General features: G+C 60.5%; 2 protein-coding genes across 3 annotated transcripts in view; one reads left to right on the top strand and one right to left on the bottom strand.

Annotated features, from left to right (window-relative positions):
• CLCN2 (chloride voltage-gated channel 2) overlaps positions 1-17,675 on the top strand; it is a 49,333-nt gene extending 31,658 nt beyond the window's left edge. The window contains exons 11-24 of one of the 2 annotated variants that reach the window (XM_039489895.1): positions 175-259; positions 6,140-6,295; positions 7,021-7,090; positions 7,842-7,952; positions 8,397-8,610; positions 8,994-9,127; positions 10,509-10,693; positions 11,160-11,265; positions 11,360-11,433; positions 11,607-11,666; positions 13,768-13,806; positions 15,298-15,402; positions 15,799-15,885; positions 16,208-17,675. In XM_039489895.1, the coding sequence (XP_039345829.1) occupies positions 175-259; positions 6,140-6,295; positions 7,021-7,090; positions 7,842-7,952; positions 8,397-8,610; positions 8,994-9,127; positions 10,509-10,693; positions 11,160-11,265; positions 11,360-11,433; positions 11,607-11,666; positions 13,768-13,806; positions 15,298-15,402; positions 15,799-15,885; positions 16,208-16,402 (1,621 nt within the window). In that variant the 3' untranslated portion in view covers positions 16,403-17,675. The remainder of the gene's footprint in view (positions 1-174; positions 260-6,139; positions 6,296-7,020; positions 7,091-7,841; positions 7,953-8,396; positions 8,611-8,993; positions 9,128-10,508; positions 10,694-11,159; positions 11,266-11,359; positions 11,434-11,606; positions 11,667-13,767; positions 13,807-15,297; positions 15,403-15,798; positions 15,886-16,207) is intronic. The other variant, XM_039489896.1, reaches the window with a different exon arrangement.
• A 515-nt stretch (positions 17,676-18,190) lies between these two features.
• Positions 18,191-20,253, bottom strand: LOC120372709 (heat shock protein beta-7-like). The gene is made up of 3 exons (XM_039490049.1): positions 20,022-20,253; positions 18,662-18,813; positions 18,191-18,447 (listed from the first exon to the last, which is right to left on the bottom strand). The coding sequence occupies exons 1-3, from the start codon at positions 20,200-20,202 to the stop codon at positions 18,259-18,261; spliced, it is 522 nt and encodes a 173-aa protein (XP_039345983.1). The 5' UTR covers positions 20,203-20,253; the 3' UTR covers positions 18,191-18,258.
• Positions 20,254-21,292: the final 1,039 nt, after the last annotated feature.

The following is a 21,292-nucleotide window of genomic DNA, read 5'->3' as shown; positions in this document are numbered from 1 at the left end:
GGGGACTGAGCTGGGTGGGGCGCTGCATGCTGGCTGGGCTCTTTGGTTCCCTGTGAAGCAGCTGCTGGCATGGGAGCTGCTGGGCACAGGGTGGTGCTAGTCCCTCCGCGAGGGCTGGGGGCAGTTGTGGTGGGTGCGGTGGGATCACTTGCTGTGTATGTTGCTCCCACGCAGGCGCCTGCTTTTCCCCGCGCTGGTCACTCTGCTCATCTCCACGCTCACCTTCCCGCCTGGCTTTGGACAGTTCATGGCTGGCCAGGTAACCTGCTCCCCTCCCCTAGCTTGGCAGCCCTGCCCAGGGGGTATCTGTGACGGAGCGATTCTGGCGGGACCCAACTGAGAGTGCCAAATCAGGACCAATTGCTCAAACAGGGCAGTTACAGCCCTAGGCTGGGGTTTTTCCACCTCTAAGGCAAACCAAACCAGCCAGACAAAAAGGACTTTGGTCTCACCCCACTGGCTAACCACAAGTCACACAAGCAATTTCCTTAGACACTCCAGTCTCCCAGCATCACCACCAGTGCACTCGTCCTGGGGATGAATGGTTATGAAAACCAACACCCCAATAAAAGAAAAAGGTTCGATCCCAAAGGACCAAGCCCCAGACCCAGGTCAATATACACATCAGATCTTACCCACAAATCACGCTGTTGCCAATCCTTTAGAATCTAAAATCTAAAGGTTTATTTACAAAGGGAAAAAGGTAGAGAAGAGAGGTAGAATTGGTTAAATGCAATCAATTACATACAGTAATGGCAAAGTTCTTAGTTCAGGCTTGCAGCAGTGCTGGAGTAGACTGCAGGTTTAGATTAAGTCTCTGGAATACATCCCCCACCGGGATGGGTCGTTCAGTCCCCTGTGTAAAGCTTCAGTTTGTGGCAAAGTCCCTCCAGAGGTCAGAAGCAGGATTGAAGACCAGATGGAGATGAGGCATTAGGCTTATATAGACTTTTCCAGGTGTAAGAATCCCTTTGTCTTCACTGTGGAATTTTACAGCAAAAATATGGAGTCTGGAGTCACATGGGCCAGTCCCTGCATACTTTGCTGAGTCACAAGGCGTGTCTGCCTTCTCTCCATGGGTCCATTGTGTCCTTAATGGTCCTTAATGGGCCATCAAATAGGCTAGGCAGAGCTAACACCAGCTTGTCTGGGAGGCTTCCCAAGCACAGCACAAACTTGAAATATTGACAGCATAGAGCCAACATTCATAACTTCAACTAAAAATGATACAGACATACAGACAGCATAATTATAACCAGCAACCCATAACCTGGTCTTAGACCCCCTTTACTTAGGATTTGGTGCCACTACAGGACCTTGGTTGCAACCCATGTTCTATATGGTCCCCATTTATATCAATAACGTCACACCCCCAACGCAAAATTGATGCAGGAAGGGATGACAAAACATCGCTGACTGCATCCCAAGAGCCCCCTTTCCTTGGGTCTGTCTCACTACAGCTAGTGTTGGGCTAGAGGCCGCACCAGGGTATAACCGAAATGGCTTATCAAAGTCATGTTCAATAACATGAATGGATCTCTTTACAAACTCAAGGTATAACTTGGTTAGCTTTTGCAGCATGGTTCCTGTATGTTTCATGTGATCTTGCCAAGAGCTAAAGAAAATAGCTACTTTATCCATACCAGTTCTGGCCAATATTTTGAACCCAAATAACATTAAACCAATGTAGATATAGAGCTTGTTCATATTACAGGAATCTTGGTATTTAGCCATGAAAGCAATATGGTAGTGTGCCTCAGTTTCCCCTTTCATACAGCACATCAGGTCTGGAATGTATTTTCCCCTGTGAAAAGTTCCAACACTGTTTACATGCATTAACTGTGAAACATCAGTATAGCAAGGCCCTTTAACATAAAGTGTGTTTTCATGTATTCCTTTCAACATGTTTAAGGGATTTTCCAAAAGATTAGGCACATTGTACATTGTTACAGTTCTTGGCCATAGCAACACATTAGTTACAAAAATTAGCATTAGCAATAACAACAAATTCATTGCAAGTGTCCATTTACAATCATGTTTGTCATGCCACACCCTTGGCTCAATACCATTGGAATTTGGGCATTTTAGGGTTAACCTGTGGGTTCCTTTGCAAAATTCAGTCTTCTCTTTCCTTCTTGTTCTTCGGGACTAAACCTGATTTCTCTTGCTTAACAGAGATCACCGGCTGATGGGGTGGGCCCTCTGTGCTAACAGCTATTAGCAAGTCTTTCTTCTCCCTGCCAGCCAAGTAATTCCCATCAACACAGACACTCGCTTACTTCTTAGCTGCTATGGATTCCACGGCTGGACTTTGTCTTACAGAGATACCACACAAATCCAAAGAGTCTGAGGGTGAGAGCTGGCTTGCTCTCCCCTGCCTCCTCAAGCATTTAGCCATACAACTGTTCTGCCCTGAAACACCAGTAACTGAATCTGTCCTCAGATCCTGAAGCACCGACTGCTCACTTACAGATTCAGCATGGATACATTCCTGTCCCAACAGCATTGTCTCCCCACCAACAAGCTGGCCACACACAGCCAGGTGGTTATAGGGCTGCTCAACTTCCTTAACAGCTTCTACTCCACCTGAGACCTTTTCAAAGCTGCCCACACTGGATCTCTCAAAAGGAAAGTCAGTGGATCCATTCACAACAGAAAATTTCTGGCTGTTAGGAACTGAAACTTTCTTGATTAAATCACTTTTACACCCTTCAGTTGCAGTAAACTGCTTGCACAGGCTACCATGAGGATTCCTTTCCCTAGGAGCTTCTCTAAGCAGCAATTCACCCCTCTCAGAAATTCTGCCCTTCCCCTCTTCACCTAGGGCTTGCTCTAAAGGAACACTTCCCTGAGCAACCACAGATGCTACAGACTTTCTAGATAACAGGTCAGAAGTAGTCTCCTTCCCTTGGCCATGAACAAGTTCAGGAATCTTTTCCTTCTTGCTACAAGTTGTCAAACTGTCAGTAGGTAACACACTTAAATCACCTTCATGCTCTCCTTGTGCCCTGGCTAGGGTATCATCCTGATCAGACAGAGTTGCTGCACCCTTTTCCAACCACACATTAGCAACTGGCAAACTACAAGCACCAGAACTGTCTGGTCTCTGGGATTTTGCTAAGACACTAACTGGATGCAACCTAGTCACAGTGCCATTCTCCCCAGCAGACACAAACTCAGGACTATTCCCTTCCTGGGCTTTAGCTGTATTTACAACCAACTTTGAGACAACTGAATCACCCTCACCCATCACAGGCCGAAAGGCCCCTTCTGTCTGCTCCACAGACACAGAAGAGCCGGAGACACATTCTCCTTCACCAGACACACAGCTTGGGACCTCATTTCCCTTGTCCCAGCACACAGGGCTGTTCACAGACACCTGCTTGGAGACCGGGGTAGCTTCCTTCATAGGCAAGTCAATACCCCTGACCGACACAGGCACATTCCCTTCACTGTCACATTTCTCCACACAGGAAACAGGTAAGGGACAGGGACACTCATCTTCCACTATCCCTCCCTTCCCAAACTGCTGATTAGACAAAGCCATCAGCTCACAAGGCTGCCTAGGCTCCTGCAAACTTTCCCTACCAGGCACATTGCCTCTCCCAACAGATAAGCTGCTGCTCTTTCACTACACTGAGCTACTTTTAGCAAATCACAGTTACCCATTTCAGGTTTACTTCTACAAGCTGCACTAGCCAACAATCCATTACCCATTACAAATTTACCCTCTCCTTCCTCAGTTAGGGATTTAACCTGAGAAACACTTTCCTCCCCAATGAGATCTTTTTGCTCTTGATCTAACTCCAGATTCACTTCTGAGACATTAGACAGACATTCAGAAACTTCATTCCCAGACAAACTGCTTTTTTGCACAGACAAACCTTTGGAGCAACCCTCCTCAGGCAAATCATTGCCCACAATAGACACAGGTTTAAGATCATTCCTCTCCTGCAACTGGCTACCTGGACTGAACAAGGCTGTAACATTTTCCCCAATTAAAAGATCTTTAGGCAATAACTTCCTGACGCCAGCTATCACTTCATGCTGAGCCCCATTCCACTCAAGGTGGATTCTGGCTAAAGGCACACGGACAGTAAACTCACAGAGGATCACAACATTCACACTCTGATTTGGTAAATAATCTTCCTCTTTGACCAGATCTGCTCTAACAAGAGTGATGTTAGAAGCCATAGTTTGCCCTAAACAGCTTTTACCATTGACTTTTACACTCTCATACATAGCACTGCCACAATTTATGGGGCCACCCCCTACTGAACACACAGTAACAGCATTGACATAAAAGGTGGCATTGTTGGGGTACATGTGGTTACCCCCAGACAACTGCTCAGAGTGATACAACATACCAACATTGTTACAAACTGGACTTTCAAGAGGATACAGTCTCTGCTGTTCTTCCATTGCTTTTTTGACTTGGAGTTGGAGTCTAGCTGTCTCCTGTTGCATCTGTCGAGTTTTCTCCTCAGCAGCCAGCAGCTCCAGACGCCTCTTACGAGCTTTTTCTTCTCTCTTAGCAACTTCTTTCTTTCTCTCATCAGCCTCTTTCTCCATTCGAATTTCTGCCAGTTCTTGCTCATAATCAAACTGCAGGCTGTCTCTCAAGGCTTGCAGTTTCCTTGCTTTTCCTGATGCTCTTTGTCTCATGGTCACTGATCTTTAACCAACCAAACTCTCAATCCCAAAGTTAAAATTTGGATAGCGTGGGGTTCTGACCCAAAGCTTAATTGACCTGGTTCTGTGGATCCAAGCACGACTACGCCACTGTGACGGAGCGATTCTGGCGGGACCCAACTGAGAGTGCCAAATCAGGACCAATTGCTCAAACAGGGCAGTTACAGCCCTAGGCTGGGGTTTTCCACCTCTAAGGCAAACCAAACCAGCCAGACAAAAAGGACTTTGGTCTCACCCCACTGGCTAACCACAAGTCACACAAGCAATTTCCTTAGACACTCCAGTCTCCCAGCATCACCACCAGTGCACTCGTCCTGGGGATGAATGGTTATGAAAACCAACACCCCAATAAAAGAAAAAGGTTCCCTCGATCCCAAAGGACCAAGCCCCAGACCCAGGTCAATATACACATCAGATCTTACCCACAAATCACGCTGTTGCCAATCCTTTAGAATCTAAAATCTAAAGGTTTATTTACAAAGGAAAAGGTAGAGAAGAGAGGTAGAATTGGTTAAATGCAATCAATTACATACAGTAATGGCAAAGTTCTTAGTTCAGGCTTGCAGCAGTGCTGGAGTAGACTGCAGGTTTAGATTAAGTCTCTGGAATACATCCCCCACCGGGATGGGTCGTTCAGTCCCCTGTGTAAAGCTTCAGTTTGTAGCAAAGTCCCTCCAGAGGTCAGAAGCAGGATTGAAGACCAGATGGAGATGAGGCATTAGGCTTATATAGACTTTTCCAGGTGTAAGAATCCCTTTGTCTTCACTGTGGAATTTTACAGCAAAAATATGGAGTCTGGAGTCACATGGGCCAGTCCCTGCATACTTTGCTGAGTCACAAGGCGTGTCTGCCTTCTCTCCATGGGTCCATTGTGTCCTTAATGGTCCTTAATGGGCCATCAAATAGGCTAGGCAGAGCTAACACCAGCTTGTCTGGGAGGCTTCCCCCAGAAGCACAGCACAAACTTGAAATACTGACAGCATGGAGCCAACATTCATAACTTCAACTAAAAATGATACAGACATACAGACAGCATAATTATAACCAGCAACCCATAACCTGGTCTTAGACACCTTATATGACCCCCTTTACTTAGGATTTGGTGCCACTACAGGACCTTGGTTGCAACCCATGTTCTATATGGTCCCCATTTATATCAATAACGTCACAGTATCACTGGCATTCGTTTAGAGAACCTGCTCTGTGCTTGCCCCAGCTGTGACTTGAACCTGGCACCCTGGCATCTGGAGCTGAAGCTCCAGTAGTGTCGGCCCTCATGTCTCCCAGATCTCTGGCACCCAGAGGGCAAGATGCTGTTATGGGATGGGATGGGGAGGGCACCCAGCCCCCACGGGGTCCCTGACAGGGAGCACCCTAGGGAGGGTGGGGATATGGGGTGGAGGTACTGCCCCGGGTTCACCCTGCCTGCCGTGGTCCTTCTCCCCAGCTCAGCCAGAAGGACACCCTGGTGACCCTGTTTGACAACCGCACCTGGGCCAAGCAAGGCCTGGCCGAGGAGTTCGAGTACGTTGATATCTCTGAGGCCTGGAAGCACCCGCACGCCAATGTCTTCGTCACCCTGGTGGTTTTCATCCTCATGAAGGTGGGTCCCGCCCCAGGGCTGGGGCTGCCCAGCTCACACCCCCTCCCCTTCCCCGCACCAGGGCTGGGCTGTGGGAGGGGCCCTGCCTGACTTGCTATGGTCTGGCTAGGTGTGGGCAGGGCCCTGGCTGGAAGGCTGTGGTCTGGCTAGGCACGGGGAGGATCTGGCTGGAAGGCTGTGGTCTGGCTAGGCGTGGGGAGGATCTGGCTGGAAGGCTGTGGTCTGGCTAGGCGTGGGGAGGATCTGGCTGGAAGGCTGTGGTCTGGCTAGGCACGGGGAGGGTCTGGCTGGAAGGCTGTGGTCTGGCTAGGCACGGGGAGGATCTGGCTGGAAGGCTGTGGTCTGGCTAGGCACGGGGAGGGTCTGGCTGGAAGGCTGTGGTCTGGCTAGGCACGGGGAGGATCTGGCTGGAAGGCTGTGGTCTGGCTAGGCACGGGGAGGGTCTGGCTGGAAGGCTGTGGTCTGGCTAGGCACGGGGAGGATCTGGCTGGAAGGCTGTGGTCTGGCTAGGCGTGGGGAGGGTCTGGCTGGAAGGCTGTGGTCTGGCTAGGCACGGGGAGGATCTGGCTGGAAGGCTGTGGTCTGGCTAGGCACGGGGAGGGTCTGGCTGGAAGGCTGTGGTCTGGCTAGGCACGGGGAGGATCTGGCTGGAAGGCTGTGGTCTGGCGAGGCACGGGGAGGATCTGACTGGCCGGATGACCCCTGACTCATGTCTCTGCCCCTAGTTCTGGATGTCAGCCCTGGCCACCACCATCCCAGTGCCCTGCGGAACCTTCATGCCCGTCTTTGTCATTGGTGAGTGCCGGCCCCGGAGGCACTCCTGGCTCGCCCTGAGCCCTGCTCCCAAAGGGGCAGCGCCTCCGCGAGCTACTGACCAGCCCCTCCAGGCAGAGGGGACAGAGCAGGTTTGCCCACAGTCCCCTTGTGCTGGCCATTGTCCTCCAGCAACAGTGGCAGCTCCCTGGTGTGGCTGGTGCCCCGTGAGTGTAATGGGGTCGTGATGCTGGGGGTGCCCATCGGGGCAGGCCCTTTCCCGGAGTGCCAGGCCTGCTCAGGGCTTCGGGAAGGAGTTTCGGTACCTCTCAGCCCTGGTATGAGTGGTGGCTCAGCGTTCAGTAGCGCTGGGTGGCACAGCATCCCTCCCCCTGCCCAGAACAGGCCGTCCCCTGCCCCGGGGGAGCATGTGGCAGCACCATCCTCGCAACAGAGCCCCATCCACCCAGGGAGGGAAGGAAGGGGCAGGGAACAGCCATAGGTGATACAGACCCTAGCACCACCTTGGGCCACCTCTCATGGTGCTGCTCCGGCTCCCACTGCTCCAGCAGCACAAAGGGGCTGGCTCCCTGGGGCACAGCAGCTGGCAGCCCTTGGCAGGGCCCTGCTGTGCACCTCAGGGCTGGCGGGGCAGCGACTGCCCCCTGAGCAGCCGCATCGCCACAGGGATGGGCACTGTGCCGGAGGCAGCAGGATACAACTGATTTTCTCCCCTCCCTGAACGTGCCTGGGCTGCCCCCAGACCCGCTCTGACCCCCGTCTCCTTGGGCAGGGGCGGCCTTCGGGCGGCTGGTAGGGGAGAGCATGGCAGCCTGGTTCCCGGATGGCATCCATGCCAACAGCAACACCTACCGCATTGTGCCGGGGGGCTACGCCGTGGTAGGTAAGCGCCACGTTTCTGCATCTGGGGAGAGGCCACCACAGGCTCCAGCCAGTCCGACCGCCCAAACAAGCTACTCGAGGTGCAGGTGCATCTCCCTCCTGCCAGCCCCTGGAGTGGGCCAGGCCGTTCAGAGGAGCCCAAATCTGTACGGCCACAGAGATGTGTCTAGGCTCCTCCCCGGAGGGGGATGTCCCCAGGGTGACAGGGCCAGGGAGCCAGAGCAGCTGGTGGCTGGTGCAGATGGGTTGGCAGAGCAGCTTGAGGGCTCCCTGGGGGTGTGCTGGGGGGCTGTGCCATGGGGTTCCCATACTGGTCCCCCTCCTGGGGCTGTTAGGGAGAGGCTGCGGCTCATTGCGGGGCATCACTGTGGTCACTCCATGGGGTCCGGCTTGGGGCCATGCCAGCCCTGCTGGGTCTCACTGTGGCGCTTTCTGCCACGCACAGGAGCGGCCGCACTCTCCGGCGCTGTCACCCACACGGTCTCCACCGCTGTCATCGTCTTCGAGCTGACGGGCCAGATCTCCCACATCCTGCCCGTGATGATCGCCGTCATCCTGGCCAACGCCGTGGCCCAGAGCCTGCAGCCCTCGCTCTACGACAGCATCATCCGCATCAAGAAGCTGCCGTACCTGCCCGAGCTGGGCTGGGGACACCAGGAGTAAGTGCCCACCTGGGCTCCCTTCCCCGGCCTCTGCAGGAAGCCCCTCTCAAGGCCAAAGCTCTCGGGAGCTCACGGGACCCAGTCCAGGAGCTCAGCGCGGTGCCTAGACGCACTGGTGATGGGCACTAGAGAGAGCCGCTGAGAGCTCCCGCAGCCTCTGTGGTTCCCAGGCCTGGGTGGCTGCAGGGACCATGCCCCAGCCTGTTCACACCAGGGATGGGAGGCGGGATCCACCCAGAAATGGCCCCCATGGCAGTGGGGGCTGGGGGAGTGTAGCCTCGGCAGGAGCAAAGGGGCCGAGGGGGACCCGCGCAGCAGGGCCGGGCGCTCGGCAGCAGCCCTCCAGCGCCCTGCTCAGGGCCGTGCCTTGCCCTCCGCAGGAAGTACAACGTGCGGGTGGAGGACATCATGGTGCGGGACGTGCGTTACGTCACCCTGAACTCCAAGTACCGCGACCTGCAGGAGGTGCTATACAGCACCCAGCTGAAGAGCCTGGCGCTGGTGGAGTCAGCTGGTGAGACGTGGGGGCTGCACGGGGAGCAGGCGGTGCCGCGGGGGTGGGCGGGGGTTGGTCCAGAGCTGCTTGTGCCCTGGCCAGCCTAGGCTGTGCCCGGCTCACTCTGGATCGTGCCACCCATGTGTGCCAAGGCCTCCCGGGCAGAGCAGGCTGCCCGCAGAGTGGCCGTCGGGAGCCCATCCCCGCCCGCACCCCTAGGCTTCCCCAGCGGACTCCCCGGTGAGCAGTGCTCTGCCACTGGGCCCGTCTCCCTGGCGAGGGGCCAGGCACTGAGATCGTCCTGAGCTTCTGCCCGGCCCTGTGCCAGACGACTGCCCACTCGGACATTTATCGCCTCTGCCTGCCTGCCATGACCACTACCGTGGCAATGGAGGATGCTGCGTTACCATGGCAATCTGTAAAGTTTAGCGGAAACGGGAAGGCCAGTGCAGCCTCTTTCAGTGGATCCTCCCTCACCCCATGTCAGAGCCAGATGGCGAATAAACAGGAGTGGTGGGGTGGGGGAGGAGGGGAGGATGGGCTTTCTTTCTGCAAAGGGTGGGGATCAGGGCTCTTCTGTTAGCTGAGACCCCACAACTCATCACACGGGGGCTGGCTCCTGAAGCAGAACCTCTCAGTTCTTGCCTGTGGGCCTCGGGGGGCCTTCTTGCTTGCCCCCAGAGCCCCACGCCCTGTCCAAGTCTCACAGACTCGTCAGCCTGGACCCAGCGTCCCGCGGGCACCCTGGTGGGCAGGGCGCAGACCTGGGCACAGAGCGGGGAGTGCAGGCCCAGCTGTAAGAGACCCTGATGGTCCCTTCCCTTCTCTGGGCACTGAGCCTTTGCCCCTTCCCCCGCGGCTGTTATCCCTGGGTTGCAGTAGGGGAAACTGAGGCCCAGAGAGGGGAAGGAAGTAGCCCGAGTTCAGCCAGCAAGCCTGGGGCAGAGCCAGGAATAGGACCCAGGAGTCCTGCTGTCTCCCAGCCCCAAGCTCAGAGCCCTGGGCCCCCCATGTCTTCACACTGTAGCTCCTGCTTCCCAAGCAGGCTCTGTCCCCTAGGGCAGCTGCTCTTAGAGAGACCCAACCCAGGGACGGGGGAGCCCGGTGCCTCCAGCCTGGGTGGGGGCAGGGTTTTTCATTTCAGCTGCTGCTCCATGGGCAGGTGGGCAGACAGGCCTGGGAGCCAGGACCCCTGCAGGGCCCTGTCCCATCCTGTCCCTCCACCCCCAGAGCCCTGCCAATGGGCTGGTAGCCTGAGCCCTCCTGCAAGGGCTGCTTTCCTGAGGGCTCAGGTTTGGGTCTCCCCCCGGGGGGCAGGGGAGGGGGTGGGGAACGCCACTCACAGCTGTGACCCCGCAAGCTGAAGGGGTGATGGCCCCTCCGGGCTGCTCTCCTGCAGAGTCCATGATCCTGCTGGGCTCCATCGAGCGGGCCCAGGTGGCGGCGCTGCTGAGCGGCCAGTTGGGCTACCAGCGCCGCCTGCAGTACATGCAGGAGAGGGCACAGGCCGGGAGGACCAGCGTTGCCGAGAAGCCCCAGGACGAGGCCGACCACAAGGCCTCCGACACGGGAGTGCGGTTCCAGGTGAGAGGCAGGGGGCAGCACGGGGACCCCGCACCCCACTGCCGGGGCTGGGCTGGCGATGGGATGCCCTGAGCCCGCTGCACCCCGACCCCACTGCCACGCAGGGAGCCGCTGGCTGGAAACCCCAAAGCACCCAGTGCTCCCAGGCCCTTGAGGGGCTTCTGTCAGGGAGTGCCCGCTTCCTCACCCCCATCCGCTCAGGTCTGGGCTGGCCTCACCTCCTCCGGGCCTGCATGGTGCAGCATGGGTCCTGCCTACCCACCCTCCTTCCAGCGTGGGCTGCTTCCCCCTGGAACTGGGCTGGGCTGGATGGGGTATGGATGCCCCAGGCCCATGGTTCCCCATCCCACCTGGCTGGTGATGGGACATTCTGCCCCCACCCCAGCCTCGTGCTGAGCTGGGGGTGGGATGCCCTGGACTCGCCCCACCTCCACCCTACCAAGCCCCCTGTACGTGCTGCCCCCAGATCGGCACGGAGGAATCGTCATCGGCCCCGCCACACGGAGAGTCCCGCAAGCCCCTGAAGCCAGCGCTCAAGCGAGGTCCCAGCAGCTTGGTGGAGAGCCCCACAGGTGAGCCCCCTGCCCCTGTGGGCCCCATGGTGCCGGCCAGGCACCCGGCTCGCTGCTCTTTGCTCTGACGGTTTCTCTGCTTGTCTCCCCCCAGCCGGGAGCCCAGATCACTCAGGCATTTCCCTCAAGAGCCTCTTCTGCACCAACACCGCCATGGAGCCTGCTGAGGTGAGTGCCCCTCTGCCCCCCACCCCGAGGGCGTTCCCCACCGCCATGGCACCTTGGCCCCTGCTCTGTGCCCAGCCCCCACCCAAGGTCCTGGGGCAATGGAGCCCGGCCAGGACGCTGTGGTTTCCCATAATGCCTCTGTCTTCTCTCCTGTTTTTCTCGTGGCTAAAAAGGCTGAGAATTCAGCACCACCCGAAAAGCGCAAGTCGAAGCGCGTCCGCATTTCCATTGCGGTAAGTGTGTGCCGCGCCTCGGCCAATCACAGACCAGGCGCCACCCTCCCCCATACTGTGCTGAGGGCACCCCACAGCTCAACCCATCTGCAGCCTCCCTTGGGATTTCCATCTGCAGAGCTCTTCCCGGCACTTGTTAATTCATCACCAATCCGTGCCAGGGCCGGCTGTGGGGTCACCGCCCCTGCTTACAGGTGGGGAAACCGAGGCGCAAACGTGGGGAGGGACCAGTCAGCGGCTGAGCCAGGGATAGAACCCAGGAGTCCTGTCTCCTAGCGCACGGATGATCAGGGTGGCCCCAGGGGCAAGGAGCAGAAGCATCCCCGTGTTGCAGAGACTGGCCCCAGCCGCTGCCTGCCCTGCCCCCATACAGCCTATCTGCCACTTGCAGAGGAAGGGCAAGGGAGCAGAAGTCCTATGCCCATCCCCCACTCCAGTCCTGGAGCCATCCTGAGCTCTGGGGACTTTCAGCACAGTATGGTCCCTGATCTGACCCCGTCCCCCCATTTCACCCTCTCCCAGCTGATCTGGTGGGAGCCTGATAATGCTCCTTCCAACCGACCAATCCAGCAACGATCCACTCGTACCAGTCAATCGGAAATCAATACCTCCCCATCTGATGTGATTCCCCTCTCCCAGCTGATCCAATGGGAGCCTTTTAATGCTCCTTCCAACCGACCAATCCAGCAACGATCCACTCGTACCAGCCAATCGGAAATCAATACCTCCCCATCTGACCTGATTCCCCTCTCCCAGCTGATCCAATGGGAGCCTTTTAATGCTCCTTCCAACCGACCAATCCAGCAACGATCCACTCATACCAGCCAGTCGGAAATCAATACCTCCCCATCTGATCTGATTCCCCTCTCCCAGCTGATCCAATGGGAGCCTTTTAATGCTCCTTCCAACCGACCAATCCAGCAACGATCCGCTCGTACCAGCCAATCGGAAATCAGTGCATCCTTGATCATTGCGCCTTCCCCTGCTGATCTACCTCCCCTCCCCCCAGCGAGATCACCTGATTCGTGCCTGTGGGTGCTCCCATCGCGGCGGGGCAGTGGAGCCGATGCCTTTCTGGCCTGGGACCAGCCAGACTGCAGAGGTGGTTCTGGGAGCCCCTGAGGGGCAGAGGAGCATGGCTGAGGGCACGCCAGGCTGGGAGCAGCGAGGGGCAAAGGGCCCTGTGATCTGTTCCTAGAGCCAGGCGCCCCCAACTACCTGCAGCCCCTTGTGAGGGGCACGGTGCCTCGGAGTGAAGGATCAGCTTTGGGGGAGGGGGCTTAGCTTGGAGGCCGGGAGCAAGAGGGGGTGGTAGTGCTGCAGCTGGCTCCTGCCCGGGCAGGCAAACCAGAGAGGCAGATCCTCCTGCTTCTGCCCTTGACCCAGGAGCAGCTGAGCGCTGGATGGGACCTGAGGCCCAGACCCTCCAAGGTATTTGGGCTCTGAACCGCCATTTCCATGGATGGGAGTTCAGTGTCTAAATACCTTGGGCACCTGGGCTCAGGGGACTTTCCAAAGGGGAGTCTGTGGCGGGGCAGGGACTAGAACCTGCAGCTCCCAGGCCAGGACCTGAACCCCTCCACCCCCACTTCCCCTGAGCCATGTCCCAGCCATGCTGTCACCCCACACCCCCGGGCCTCGGGCAGGGCAGGCAGGGAGCATGAGGAGTGAGCTCTGGAGCAGCGTGGGGAGAGGGAGTGTGGAGGGCGAGTGTCTGGAGGGGCGAGGGGGCAGCTGGGCGGGGCTGCACCTGGCTTCTGGGGCCAGCAGCGTCCTGCAGAGCCAGGGCCAGGGGAGCTGGGATGGAGGGCATGGGGGCGGGGTGAATCCAGGCTCCAGCGGGGCATTGTGAGGGGACCGAGACAGGGCGGGGTGAGGGAGCTGAGCTGGGCTGAAGGGTGGAGAGTGGGGAGCTGGGCGCAGTGGGGGTGTTGCTGGGCTGGCTTGCTCCTTGCTCACAATCAGCAGTGCTGTGAGCCAGGCGGCTGGAGGGAGCCCCAAGCTCACTTGCTCAGTGCCCAGCCGGGCACTCCCTGACTCCGTGGCACACACCACGTCCCCACAGCCTGACTCACACTCTGCCTCCCTCCCTCTCTTGCAGGACCAGTATGAGCTGCCTGGCGAGATGACCCCCTCCGAGGTGAGTGCCAGCGGGAGCACCATGTGCCAGGCCCTGCCACTCTGGCACCCTGCAGATGGGAGGGCCTGAGCCCTTACCTGGGGGCCTGGCCAGCTGGGCCCCGTCCCACCCCAGGGTGAGGGCCGCACTGGTGGGATGCCCAGGGCTGAGTCTCCCTCATCCCTTGGTCAGGAGCTGCCCCTGGGCCAGCTGGCACAGAGCAAAGGGATCCCTCTGCCCTGCTTCCCTGGCTCTGCCAAAGCCCACACTTCCTGGGCGCAGCAAGGGGACCCCCCAGCTTGGGGGCCGCCAGGCCCTGGGGAGCCTGCTCTGCCCTGCCAAGTCCTCATGGCACCGCCCATGTCACTCGCCCAGCAAATACGCCCCTCCCGCCCCTGCCATTCCACCTGCCAGGAGCTGAGCGGTCCTGCTCCCCACAGCCCCTGCCCCGCACTGCTCTCCGGGGGGCTGGAGGCAGGGCAATCCCCCCCCCCGCTCCTCCCCTCCCCCATTCTGCCCATGGGTCCAGTGGGGAAAGGGAGGGGATGGGGGGAGGCAGCAGTGGGGGGACAAGGAGAGTAGGTGGGGAGGGGAGGGGGACTGGCTGGAGAGGCTCAGTCAGCTGGGAAAGGATCTCCCCAATTCCCTCGCATTAAACGTCGTCAGAGCAGCACCTCCATGGGCAAAACCTGGCCAGGAAGGGCCCAGGGGGAGGCCCCGGGCACTGGGGCTAGGAGGAGCCGCCCCCCAGGTGTGGGGGGAGTGTCCCCACTCAGGCCACTCTGCTGCGAGGCTCCTGTGCATGTGCCAGGCAGGGGTGGGTGGGGGCGGGCAGGGCCAGGCAGGGGTGGGAGGTGTTTGCTGCCAGGCAGAGGATGCAGCTCCCGCTGCGGCAGCGGTTGCTGGCAGGGCTGGGCTAGAATAGCCCCCGCAGGTGGGGGGAAGCCGCATGCGCCACCCTGCTGGGCCACGGGCAGCATGGCTGGGATGCCCCGTCCCACCAGGGAAGCCTGCTTCCCTGTGCAGCTGGGGGCGAGGGGGCTCTGCCCATGGGCCCATGCAGCCTTGGCCTTGTGCCAGTCGGGCACCTACCGGGGGCTGTCGAGCTGAGCACCCAACCCCTGGTAACCAACAGGGCCTGCTCACATGGGGCCAGATCCGAGCCATCACCCCCTAGAGGGGGTGTCCCCTTCCCCATCCCCTGAGCCAGCCAGTCCCCCACCCTGGGGCCAGATCGGAGCCACGTCCTCTAGGGGGAAAGGCCCCGTGTCCCATTCCCTGTCCCCCATATCCAGCCTGTCCCCCACCCTGGGCCTGGATCACCTCTGTGTGTCCTGGTCCCTGCCCCCGAGCCAGGCAGTCCCCCCCCCCCCCTTGGGCAGGGCATGGGGCTGCAGGTGGAGTGTCGGGAGAGCACTGGGATTCGGGCTGCCCCGCCCGTCTGTTCAGGCCCACGCCGGGCAGGCTGTTGTGCCTCCCGGCTCTGGCGGTCACGGCTCCTCTGCCTTTCAGGTCGTGGAGTGGGAGGAGCAGCAGCTGGACCAGCCCGTGAACTTCAACAACAGCAAGATCGACCCTGCGCCCTTCCAGCTGGTGGAGCGCACCTCCCTCCACAAGGTGGGGCGGGCAGGGGTGCCATGCTCCTTGGGAAGCACAGCAGCTGGCAGCACGTGCACAGCGCGGGGGTGCATTGACAGCCCGAGCCCAGCTCCCCATCAGGTGTCCTCTGCCCTGGGGCCTGGCTCCCCCGGCTCATCAATATTGCCCCTTCCCCCTGCCGCATGTTGGCGTGGCTGGGTCAGCTCTGAACCCTGCAGATCCACCCCCCACATCCTCTGCAGTGTACATGGGGCTGCGTCTCAGCAGACTCCCCATCCCTGGGGCTGCCCTGTGGGGTGTGACCCCCAGTGGGGGGGTCTCCTCTGGCTCTCCCAGCCCTGCGGGCCCCAAGCCCCAGTGGGGTCCTGGCCAGCTCCCTGCCCCGCAGACCCTGAGCACCTGTCTCTGTTGCAGACTCACACCATCTTCTCACTCCTGGGCGTGGACCACGCCTATGTGACCAGCATTGGGCGCCTCGTTGGCATGGTGTCCCTCAAAGAGGTGAGCAGGTCCGGGGGCACCTCCCAAACACCCCCGGGGGTGGGAATCAGCCCTGTGGGACTCGTCACATGGAGGCAGGAACAGAACCCCTGAGCCCTCCTGGGGGGTGAGCAATGGTGCCTTCCCCCCAGCCTCAGCCCTAGAGCATATGGTGCCACCAACCTCCGGGGAGGGTGTCTCTGGAGACCCTCCTGCACCCCCCTCTCTCTGTGCTTCCTGCAGCTGGGGGTGGGGGAGAAGGGCCCCCGGTGCCCTCATGCAGCTGGGGACATGGGAAGGAAGGGTGCCTCATGCCGCACTGCTGAGCCCTGTCTGCCCCCAGCTGCGCAAGGCCATCGAGGGCTCGGTCACTGCCAAGGGCGTGAAGGTCCGCCCGCCCCTGGCCAGCTTCCGGGACAGCACCACCAGCAGCAGCGAGACGGAGACCACCGACATCCACCAGCTGTGGGACCGGCGCCAGCGCCTCTCCATCCCCCGCGAGTCCAGCCCCTCCGAGACGGACGACAAGTGCCAGTGAGGGGTGGGGCCGGCGGATAGAGCCCGCCCCAGCTGCTGACGGACGTGACAGACACTGCCAGCCCCAGCGGCGGTGGCGCTGGTGCCACTGCCCCTTTGTGCCTGCAGCCCTGGCACTCTGCACTGCCGGATTGGCCACCTGCCACCGGGGAAGGAGCCAGAGCCCCAGCAAGCCACTGCCATCAGCCCTGCCCCAGGACCGGCCCCGGCAGCCCCGTGTGGTGAAGAGGAAGGGTGCACCACGTCCAGCCCCTGGCCTCTGCCTGCGAGGTTCTCTGGGCAGCTCGCACAGGGCTCCTGGGGGCAGAAGGCAAATACCCAGCTTCCTGCAGCACCACCCGCAGCTGCCAAGGGCCACTTGTTCCCCAACCAGCACTGAGTTCTAATCCCCCTGCCCCTCACTCTGCAAATGTCTCAGCCTCAGCTCTGCCAGTGCCCCTGAATCCCACCCCACAGCCCTCCCCCTGGGCTCGACCTGCAGGTGCTCCTCAGGCCTGAGCCGCAGGCCCCCCCCTCACTGTTCAATCATGCTACCTCTGAGGGGGGGTTGTGGGACGGGGCAAGGGAGCATGGGGGGAGGGCAGCTGGGCTTAGCCAAGGCCAGAGGTGTTTGGTTGGCACCCCGGGTGAACAGCTCAAGCACTTCCCCTCCCCAAAGTCTCACTGAGCCCTGCCCCCTCCAGCATGGCTGCTCTTGCCTGGCCCTGGGCAGGGTCCCAGGGCCTCGGAGCTGGGGCAGGGGACGGGGGGTCACCGACCGAGGCTCTCTGGGCCCTGCGCTGGCCAGGATGTAAATACAGAGATTTTTATATTAATTTAATAAAAGGACTTTATAAACAGAGCACTAAAGTAACCCAAAGAGCGGCCGCTGCGTGCCAGGCGCCTCTGACGAGCCTGGCCTGGGGATGGGGCATCAGCTGGGGCAAAGGGACCCAGCCAGAGCTGGGCACCAGCAGCCTTGGGACAGCAAACGGGCCTGGGGGGCCTGCGTGCCGCTCCGACCCCAACCAGCCACTGGAGGGAGCTGCTGCTGCAGGGAAGCAGCTGGGGGCTGGGTGGGCTTGGCGGGTGGGAACGTGCAGCCCTGCCCACCCCCCAAGGAAGGTTGGGAACAGGCCTGGCCCTTCACTGCCAAACGAGGAGCCTGTGTGCTCCTGGCTCGTGGGGCCTAGCTGGCTCTGGCACTGGGGTCAGGCTGGCCAGCTGGCCCCGCTCCCTTGGCCAGCGCCACCCAGCAGCGGGTTCAGGGAGCGGCTGGGACGCACGGCGGCATGCGGGGGGGTGCAGGGTCCTGGCGAGTCGGGGCAAGGGGCAGACCCATGAATGGCTAGCACAGGGGGCCAGCGGGGAGGGTTAACGCCCAGCGTGGGGGCTGGGGAGAGGCGCAGGCCGCGAGGAACAGCCCAGACGCAGCCTTGGGTGGGAGAAACCTTTATTCCAACCAGGAGCGGGGGTGAGACAGCAGCCAGGTGCTGGGAGCCAGTAGCATGGGCCCCACAGGCCGGCGGGCAGGCCCAGGGACCCCAGGGCAGCGAGGGGCTGGGGTGAGTGACTGGCCCAGCGCTGCAGCCTGGCCCAGGGCAGCTCGCGTGCCCAGCCCTGCAGCTGGGCAGACCCGTGGCGCTAGCAGGCCCAGCATGCACTGCTCCTTATTGAGCCAGCCTGCCTGACCGCAGTGCATGCTGGGACCCGGCAGGCTGCCCCCACCCTCGACACACGTGGCCCCAACTGGCAGCGCCCATGTGCCAGGGTGAGCTCCCAGAAGCCCTGGGGAGGGAGGGATGGCGGGGGGAGGTGGCGGGGCAGCTGCCCAGCTCATGCCTCAGGTGCGGGGGGACACAGCTGTGCCGAGGGGCGTCACAGCTTGACCTCGGTGCGGTACAGCGGTGGGGGCGTCTCGCCCGCCTTGGCAGCCGCGCCGCGCTTGGCGTTGATGACCAGCAGGCCCGCGTCGGTGAGGGCGCAGCTGACAGACATGGGGTCCATGTCCTCGGGGAGCTGGCACTTGTGGGTGAACGTGTTGGAGACGGTGCCGTCCTCTGCCACCTACCAGGGAAACCAACACCCCATGAGAGCGGGCACAAGACACGTTCCTGCTGAGCACAGCCCCATTCAGCCCAGCCTCTCCCACGGGGGGGGGGGTGCCATAGGGAGTGGGGCACGAGTGCTGGTGGGGGTGGGGCAACTCCCTGCTACTCCCATCTCAGCCACCCCATTCCCACGGTGCCTTGGGCCGCCCCACCCACCCCCAACTCCTCACCTTCTCTGCCTGGATGATGATGTGGTAGTTGTACGTGGTCACCACCACGTCCTGCGGCTCGAACTGGCTCACATCGGCCGTCACCTGGTACATGTCGCCCCCGGCTCGCACGTTGCTGCCCAGGCTGCAGGGGCGCACGGACCCTGGGGATCCTGCATGGAGTGGGGCAGTGAGGGGAGGGATGTGGCCCCAGGCCCCACAGAGGCATGGAGGCTGCACCGTGTGGCAGGTGCTGAGACGGCCTGGGGAGCAGTGGGGGGGGGTGATGGCATAGTGGGGTGGCAGCAGGAGCTATGGGTGGGGTTGCAGTGGGGTGTCAGGGTGCAGTAGGGAGTGGCACCTGCCAGACAGGGAGAAAGCCAGGCAGGGAGAAAGCCCTCTCCCATGGTGCTGGCTGTGACTCAGGCTGGGTCTGACAGCCCAAGATGCCTTCAAAGGGTGGGGGGGGTCCCTTGATTTTCCTCAGGACAAACAGGCTATTTCTAGAGCAGGCACGTGGGAAGGGGCTGCCGGCTCATGGGACTCTCTGGCTTTTGAAGGGGTCTGCGGGCAGTCGGGGTTGACTCAAGGGGATTTGACTAGCAAGCCGGGGGGGGGGGAGGAGGGTGTGTTGGAAGGGGGGGGTCTGGGTAGTGGGAGATAGGCAGATTGATGGGGCATCTAGCTGGCAAGCTAGGGGGCTAGCAGGGGGTCTGATTAGCTGAGGGGGGTGGGACGATTGCTGGGGCGGGTGTCTGGCTAGCAGGCCGGGGGCTTGGAAGTGGTTCTGACGGGCAGTGGGGTTGACTCAGGAGAGGGGCCGTCTGGCTAGCAAGCCATGGGGTCTGGCTAGTGGGGGACGAGAGGATTGAGTGGGGGGGGGGGTTGGCTAGTAATCCGGGGGTCTGGAAGGGGAGGCATGGGATGAAGACCCCCCACCCCAATGCTGGCAGGTGCTGAACCACACCCTGACCAGGCAGTGCTCCCACCCTGGACCAGGAATGGCTGTCAAGGAGCCTTCCCCAGCCCTGTGGCCACTGCCCCCTGAAGAAGCAGCCCCCCCTCCCCTAATCTCCCTGAAGGCTGAGCATAGCCCTGGGGCTCCGAGCATTGCAGAGGCAGACTGGGCACCCCCAGACCCTGTGGGGGGTTGCACCTCCCTTCCCTCCCTGGGCTGGGTATAAAGGCAAGGACCTGCCTGGGTGGACAGGCCTCATCCACTCGCCCAACAGGAGGGACTCCGGGAGCTGGCAGCAGTAGTAGACTCTCACCTTCTTAGGCCCATGAGCCCCTCCCCACCGTCCTACCTCAGTGCAAGCAGTGGCTGTAGCACCCCGAGGCATGTGCAGGGTTGGGTCCCCCCCACACCCATGGCCCCCACCTGTGTATCCATAAGAGTCTCGGGCCCGCGTGGCGAAGGGGCCGTGGCGCAGGGAGCTCCTGTCCCCCTCCTCTCGAAAGCACCCCCGGGGCTCGAAGCAGGGCTCGGCCGGGGGGGCGTTCTGGCTGTAGGTGCTGATCCGCTCCGAGCGATAGGTGGAGGAGGAGCTGACGGACGCCATGGCGCTGGTGCCGGCCCGCGGAGGAGACGGGTCACTGCTGGGAGAAGGAGCTGGAGGAGGGGCGGGAAGGCAGCCGGAGCCTGGAGATGCCCATAATTAGGAAGGTGTCTGATGGCGCCGGGCCCTGGAATGCGAGATAAGGCGGCCCTGTTCCCAGATAGCGCCGGGGGGGGGGGCAGCGTCACCATGGCCACCGCAGCCCCTGGGGATGGAGAAGGGGCTGGATCCCCTTTGGAGCAGGGACCCTCGGGCAGGATTGACCGTGGTTGGGATACTTGAGCAGGCCCCTATGGCGCAGGGGGCTGGACCCTGGGGTGCCATCCCCTCGAGATCCAGCCCGCTCGGTGCTGGTAACCCGGGTCCGTGCTGGCTGTTGTCCCCGCCTGGGTCGGGCCCCTTGGGAACGCAAGACACCCATGGAGGGAAGCGGCTGAACCCCACCAAGGAGGCATCCACACGGCACTGCAGTAACAAGACTCATTTTATTAGAGGCCTGGCAGGACGGCCACAGGCAGCTGGGACACAGGACAACAGAGAGCGGCTCTCAGTGGCCACAGGGCCAGGCTGGCGGCTCACAGTCCCCAAGCACAGTGCAAGGCCACGCAGCTCCGGGAACGGTTCCGAGACAGGGTCCATGGGACACGTCTCCCCCTCCCAGCCTGCTGCCCTGCGACACACACACTCCGCCCATCACATCCGCGTGTGTAAACACACATCCCTCCCCTCACATCCATGTGTGCACACGCCCCTCCCCTCACAACCGTGTGCGTACACACACACACCCCCTCTCCCCTCATATCCGTGTGAGTATACACACTCCGCCCCTCACATCCGCATGTGTAAACACACATCCCTCCCCTCACATCCATGTGTGCACACACACCCTCCCCTCACATCTGTGTGCACACACCCACTGCCCCTCACATCCATGTGCAAGCACACCTCCGTCCCCTCATACACACACACACACACACCCCTCACTACAGTGTACACACACACCTCCCCTCAGACCTGTGCGACACACATACACGCACACACCACCCCTCACATTTGTGCGTAGACATGGACACCCACGTCTCACACATCCCCC

The sequence above is a fragment of the Mauremys reevesii genome, linkage group 9, assembly GCF_016161935.1.
Source record: "Mauremys reevesii isolate NIE-2019 linkage group 9, ASM1616193v1, whole genome shotgun sequence".
Classification (NCBI taxonomy): domain Eukaryota; kingdom Metazoa; phylum Chordata; order Testudines; family Geoemydidae; genus Mauremys; species Mauremys reevesii.
Note: the sequence above shows the minus strand (reverse complement) of the source record. Positions and strands in the feature narration are given on the sequence as shown.